The 6,291-nt window shown below is 35.9% G+C and overlaps 1 protein-coding gene across 1 annotated transcript; it reads right to left on the reverse strand.

Moving 5' to 3' along the window:
* Positions 1 to 216: 216 nt before the first annotated feature.
* Positions 217 to 3,463, reverse strand: LOC105036881 (cytokinin riboside 5'-monophosphate phosphoribohydrolase LOG1). The gene is made up of 7 exons (XM_073245985.1): positions 3,124 to 3,463; positions 2,713 to 2,810; positions 2,589 to 2,619; positions 2,250 to 2,349; positions 1,808 to 1,878; positions 1,432 to 1,575; positions 217 to 567 (listed from the first exon to the last, which is right to left on the reverse strand). The coding sequence occupies exons 1-7, from the start codon at positions 3,421 to 3,423 to the stop codon at positions 475 to 477; spliced, it is 837 nt and encodes a 278-aa protein (XP_073102086.1). The 5' UTR covers positions 3,424 to 3,463; the 3' UTR covers positions 217 to 474.
* Positions 3,464 to 6,291: the final 2,828 nt, after the last annotated feature.

Consider the following 6,291-nt stretch of genomic DNA (forward strand, 5'->3'; position numbering starts at 1 on the left):
TCCATGTATAGATTTTATTTTTATTTTTTTACACAGATAATTTATACAATTCTGATGTTGATGCTTCCAACCAGAACAAAAAAAAATAAAATAAGATGTATAACATTATTGTTAATATACATCTAAAGCTCTAACAAATAATAATAATAATATTATTAATATTAATATTAATATTAATATTGTCAATACGAAAAAGAGAGAGAGAGAGAGGAAGAGTAGAGAAGCACTGCTTGTTCACCTACATTTTTGTGGCATTGTAATAAAAAAAGTCGAACCCCGGAAAAGAAGGTGAAGGGGACAAGCCACGAGGGGACCCACCTCCACATCAGACATAAGTGAGAGAGTAAACGATGAGATATGGATCAACTACATGCCTGGCGGACATTCAGATTAGAGGAAGACAAAGAAAAAAAGGAAAAAAAAAAGTACAAAGGACCAAGCTCGAGTATTTGTCAAGACATGTACGCGGTTTAGTCAACGGGCGATCTCTGACTTTGGCGAGTGGCCTAACTGCTCCATCTCCCAACTGAGCTTGGGTGCAACGCCATCGTCCATCGGCACGTATTCCTACATGTTATAAACAATTGAGAAATATTTCATCAAGTCATTCTAATGGATTAACTAATAGAATTTTTTTTTTGTCTAAATTAGATGTATTAAATTGAAGTAAATGTGAGCAGATACGCTCATAAGAATCAGAGAATAAAATATTTAAAATTAATAGTATAAGTTTTGTTTTACTTTCCTTTTGAGATAGTATAGTCTTTTGAATATAAAAATAAATTTGAAAAGCTTGTATTGACCCACTGCCCATTCAATTTTTTATCAACTTTTTACCACAAAAGAATAATTTATGGCAATATTTCTAAATAGTCTTGATACATTTGGTAGCTTAAGAGTCAATCTTTTTCCATTACAACCTAATGAGTAGTGTCTATATGGTTAGTCATTTCATATTATTTCTTTATGCACAGTGATGCTTGCTTCTGTATACACTTGCTTATGTTTTCATACACAATTTTGCTCGTCATATAGATAAAACTAGATCAAGAATAAAATGACTTGCAAACAAAGATCAAGGAAAAATGTCTAACCAACAAGATTAAATGTAAATTACAGTCAGTTTTATGGTTAGAAAAAGGAAAGAAAAGAAAAAGAGTTTTGACATGATAATTTTCTACCAATCAAAAAGTTGACATCTTCATTTTGTTCCGTTTCCATTCTTTTTTTCAAAAACATGATAAGATTTAGGTATAAATATGAGAGATAAACTATACCTTCCGCAGATTGCATGCCATGGTCAAGAATACATCGTAGAAGAAAGAGATTAAACAAAGGAAATTTTCATCGAATAAATGGTGGAGAACTTTCTAACTAAAGTATGGATGGGAAAAATTATAAAAGATTGGGGAAGGGAGAGTAACCAAAAACCTCAAGCTTGCACAACAACTCATGGGCAGTTTGGGCAGAGATGATGATATGGCGAGCAGCAGGTGTAATAAATCCTTCATCTACAGCCTTGTCAATGAATGAGAGCAGAGAATTGTAGTAGCCATCAACGTTCAACAGACCTACCTGTCCAAAACAAACACACACGCATGTATATATTAAAACGATATACCATACGCAGTGCTACTTTGTAGCTACCAGGCGATTAATATATAATATATATATATATATATATCCATGTTACAAAAGTAAGAGCTAGGGGAAGAAAAATTGGGAGGCAAAAGAGTATTCAAATCTTAAATTAATGGGCTTCAGGTTGCGAGAAGTATAAGAAATATAAACAATTAAGGGGTTTTACCGGCTTTTCGTGGATTCCTAGCTGAGCCCAGGTTATCACTTCAAGGAGTTCTTCCAGGGTCCCATAACCACCTAATCACACGCACCAAAAAAAAAAAAAAAGAAGAAAAAAACTCGAAATTAAAATAATGGGCATGCGTCTCACACATGTAGCTACTAGTGTTAAAAATACGGAACACCATATAATTGGAGACTAGGAAACAGTCTCAATCTCATGACTCAAAATTATTTGTCACCGCTTGACCCTGAAAACTCAGCAAATCATCGATCCGGGTACAATTAATAATCATTCAATCAACATTACATCGGTTAGAATTGTGTTATGAGGACCAATCTTTTCCAGGATTAAACTTTAGATCCAGCAAAATAGCATTCTCGATTGCACAAGCCAAAAAAGTTGATACACTGTACAGATCCAAAATTTGTTAATGTTGGTAAGTTACCGGGCAAAGCGATGAAGGCGTCGGCCTGGCGAGCCATCTCGGCCTTCCTTTGGTGCATGCCTGAGACTGCTCTAACCTCTCCTACGGTCTCTCCTGTTATCTGGATTACCCAAATCTATTTAGTTACTTAAGAGAGCTGGACTAGACGATAATTATGTGCAAGTGATATATATATATATATATATATATATTTTGGAATTACTTGATTCTTGTATTGTGGCAGACATGAACTGTGTTTAGAGAGGGAAAAAATTCTGTACAACTTAGGGGTTAAAACTGTTTATGAACTCAGAAAATGAAAGAAGAAAAGGATAAAGAAGGAAAAAATATATATGATACCTCTCGGGGCATGAGAAATCTGGGAATGACCCTGCAAACCACCCAAAAACCAAACAAGAGTTATTGTTTGACTCGCATACACAGAGAGAGAGAGAGAGAGAGAGGGAGGGAGGGAGGGAGAGACCCCAAAACATGACGGCCACCATCATAGACCGCTTGGGAGACAAGGCCCATGAGACCAACACTTCCCCCACCATAAACCAAGTCTATGTTCCTCTCCACCTGGTAACAAAGCATGGTCTTTAATTCAGAGCAGAAAACAGAGCATTATCCTATATCAGTTTTTATAACCAATTCCACTTCTAAGAAAAAAGGGAGCAAGCCTCCGAATGGCTTTGGTTCCAAACGACCATCTCAGCTTACATTTGGGGATATAATCCTCCAATTCGGTCAATTGGCCTCCCTTCTGTCCTCCACAAAATAGGGATATGGTGCTAGGCTCTTGATAAAGTACCTTAACACCATTAAGCTCACCAGTGGTGGTTCTAAAGCATAATTACAAGAAGGAGAAGAAGAATATGGATAAAAGACTGACCAGTTCATGGCCGAGCTGGATGGCAGAAAGCTGGTAGCTGGGCTTCTTTCCAGGGCTACTGCCACAGAAGACACACACCCTTCTGAACCTAGAGGAGGAACTTTTAGCTATCAATTGTGATGGTGGTATAGTCTCTGCCTGGGTTTCCATGAAGTGAACAAAAGGAGCGATCAAATATTTGGAACTCAGGACTTCTCTGTTCCTATCCTCTAAGGTTTTGGTGAGCGTTATGGGGGATTCCACTCTTCTTTCCCTACAGTATTCTGTTTGTCCCCCTTCAGCTCCCCTTGTATTTATCATGAGAGCCAGAGTGCAGAGAGAGGGGAAGATAGTCTTGTTTGCAGGCCTTTTAAACCCATTGACCGCTTGGAAAAATTGGTGTGGAGTTTGGACTTTGTTTTCCAGAAGAAAAAACAATAATTAATTATAACTAATAAGATAGGCTTATATATGTTTTTTTTTTTTTTTGAGAGAGAGAGAGAGATTGAGGGAAGCAAGGAATGCCACCAACTTTATTAGAAAGAAATAAAAAAATAAAGAAATGAAAAGAGATGTTATATGGTAAATACGAAACAGAAGGTATGGGGAATTGTTAGGTGAATGTTAAATATTCCACGGGAACATCCAACCATGCGTTTTGATAGGGTACGGACACATCCAGATGGACCAATCAAACCTAGAAGTTGGTTTCTAGATGACACCATCTTTTTTGTCTCCTTGTTTTCTTATTTCTCGTTCTATTCGATTTTTAATAGATTTTTAGCTTGTTCAGTTGCAGCCGTGTTATCATGATCCGATGGACCTTCACTGTTTTCCTGCTAAAAAAAGTCGTGGCATGTTTCTCGCGCGAGAATCATCCACCCTGTCAATGCCTCAATGCTGAAATAGAGTTGTACAACGTCATGAGTCACCTTAAAGTGTTCTAGGATAATTACATGGTTCATGCTTAACAAGATATTTTTCTAATGCATTTCTTTGCTTGTATAATAAATTAGAAGTATTGTTACATAAGCTATAGTCAGGAAATATATTTTGAAGTTGTATCGATAATATAGCAATATGAAACACATTGATAAAAGATATAACATTAATATAAAAGATTAAATTAACTCTGTCAATAGTGATCTAGTTAAATAATAGTTAGATGGCCTACTGATTCATAAAGTCATCATGATTGAGATACAATAAGATGCTTGTTTTCTTATCTATAAAGCAAATGACTTGGTGACTGTATCTTCTTGCTTGAGATCATTAGTATGGGACTTTTGTTCAATTGAAAATTCTCAATTCTTTTTTCTGTAATATATCTTAGATTATAACAGAATAATACAATGGATATAAAATTATAACAAATACTTATTCATTATTTTCAAAGAAAAGAATCTTTGATGAAATCACAATTATCTATTAGTTCTATAACTCTTATGTTTTCATTATGTGATATATATGGATGATACATGTCAAATTCTCTCTATTTATAGAAAAAGAATTACCTTTCACTCTTTTTTTTTTTTGTAAAAATTATGATGCCATCCAACCAACCAAGTCCCCAAGCAGCAACTAGTATAACATCATAGAAAGTAGTTGCATGGTGGGAGAGAATGTAAGCGACTTTAAAGAGCCATTAAAAATTAACAATTAAAAATGATCCACATTCCAAAGAAGATCGGTTGTAGTTGGAAATGAATTGGACATGTCAAGAGTATATTTCTATTAATTCAGGAATAGACAACCTTTGTTTTTATCCCCTCTCCAGCTTCTTTGTTTTATGGTATTCTCCGTCCAAAATCAATGCAAATATTCCCGGTGGCCTCAAACTTTCGGTGGACGGGCATTTGCTGCAACAAACTTCAACAAGGCAGGCGATTCCTTTTCCAACACTTTTAACCTTTCCGACCTTCATCCATCCAGAGATGGAGGACGCTTTCAACTTTGAAGAGGAATGTCCCACGCTCTCTCCACACCTCTTCCTGGCCTTTTCTCCCTTCCTAAGCTCTAAATATGTTTCTTTCCTCCAGGGCACCACATTGTGATGTGACGCGGGCCCGCACCAAGGGCAAAGGAGGAGTGGATGGAACAGGTCAATTAGATTGTCCCCTCGGAACACTGTAATCGTCCTGCCTTCCTGCTTTTGGTGAAGCCCAAGGAAGGATAAATGGAACCTTTTTACAGACTTTGGTAGGGAAAGGCTTAAAGAAGACAACTCCTTTATTGTGTCACCTCTTATTTTGGTGAAATAGCATTGCCTGATGATGATTTTGGATACATGATAGACATACATGTAATTGGCAGTCATGCATCAACTTGGCAAGGGGGAACACAGCTGTTTTTTTTTTTTTTTTTTTGGCTCAAACAAGCTTAGTCAGGTCTGCCCATTGGATTTCAGGTTTGGTCTTGATTCGGGATATAGAAAACAAAATTCAAGTCTAAGCTCGGCTAAAATGCAGAAATAGTTTCGGGATTGGGCTTGAGCAGTATGTGGCCGAACCCAGCCTAACCGTATTTCTGCTCTTATCCCAAGCTTAAATCATTATTAATAGATACACATTTCTAATTGATGTGCTATTGTTGAGCTAATTTTAGATCCATTGAAACATAGTTCAAAATGGATCTAGTTGGTCAAAAATGGAGAAACACAGGTTGTGCATCGAGTGGGCAAAAATTGGATAAGTTAACCAATATAAAAATTGACCACTTAATGCATATGCTATTCTTGAGCTAATTTTAGGTCCATTGAGAAGTAATTCAAAATATGTCTAATATGATCAAAAAATTGAGAAATATAGGCTACGCATCAAGTGGATAAAATTTAGATAGTTTAACCAACATGAAAAAATTGATTACTCGATGCATAAGCTTTAGATTTCTAAATCATATGATTTTTGAAGATAATAAATACATCCAATAGTTCAGAACATTGATATAGTATTTGTTATGTAAGCAATTTAGAGATGATAGATCATACTCTATACCTCATATTATAGATGGAAAATTTTCGTTATCCAATCAAGACTCAACAAATTCTGCATGGAGATCTACTTGATCGAGTCCTAACTATTTTCTATATATACATAACATATCCTATTTTGTCTTGGTGAATGATACGAAGAATATTTCATTTGATCAATTGACCTCGATCTTTATTTAGGAGGGGCTAGATCGACATGA

This window comes from Elaeis guineensis, chromosome 11, assembly GCF_000442705.2.
Source record: "Elaeis guineensis isolate ETL-2024a chromosome 11, EG11, whole genome shotgun sequence".
Lineage (NCBI taxonomy): Eukaryota > Viridiplantae > Streptophyta > Magnoliopsida > Arecales > Arecaceae > Elaeis > Elaeis guineensis.

Bases quoted from the DNA above. Each gene is read 5' to 3' on its own strand.
- LOC105036881 (XM_073245985.1), bottom strand. From the start codon at position 3,423: ATGATAAATACAAGGGGAGCTGAAGGGGGACAAACAGAATACTGTAGG. The intron at 2,620-2,712 runs GTCTCTCCCTCC...GGTGGTTTGCAG, and splicing joins GGTGGCCGTCATGTTTTGGG to GGTCATTCCCAGATTTCTCA. The intron at 1,576-1,807 runs GTAAAACCCCTT...TGTTTTGGACAG, and splicing joins TAGGAATCCACGAAAAGCCG to GTAGGTCTGTTGAACGTTGA.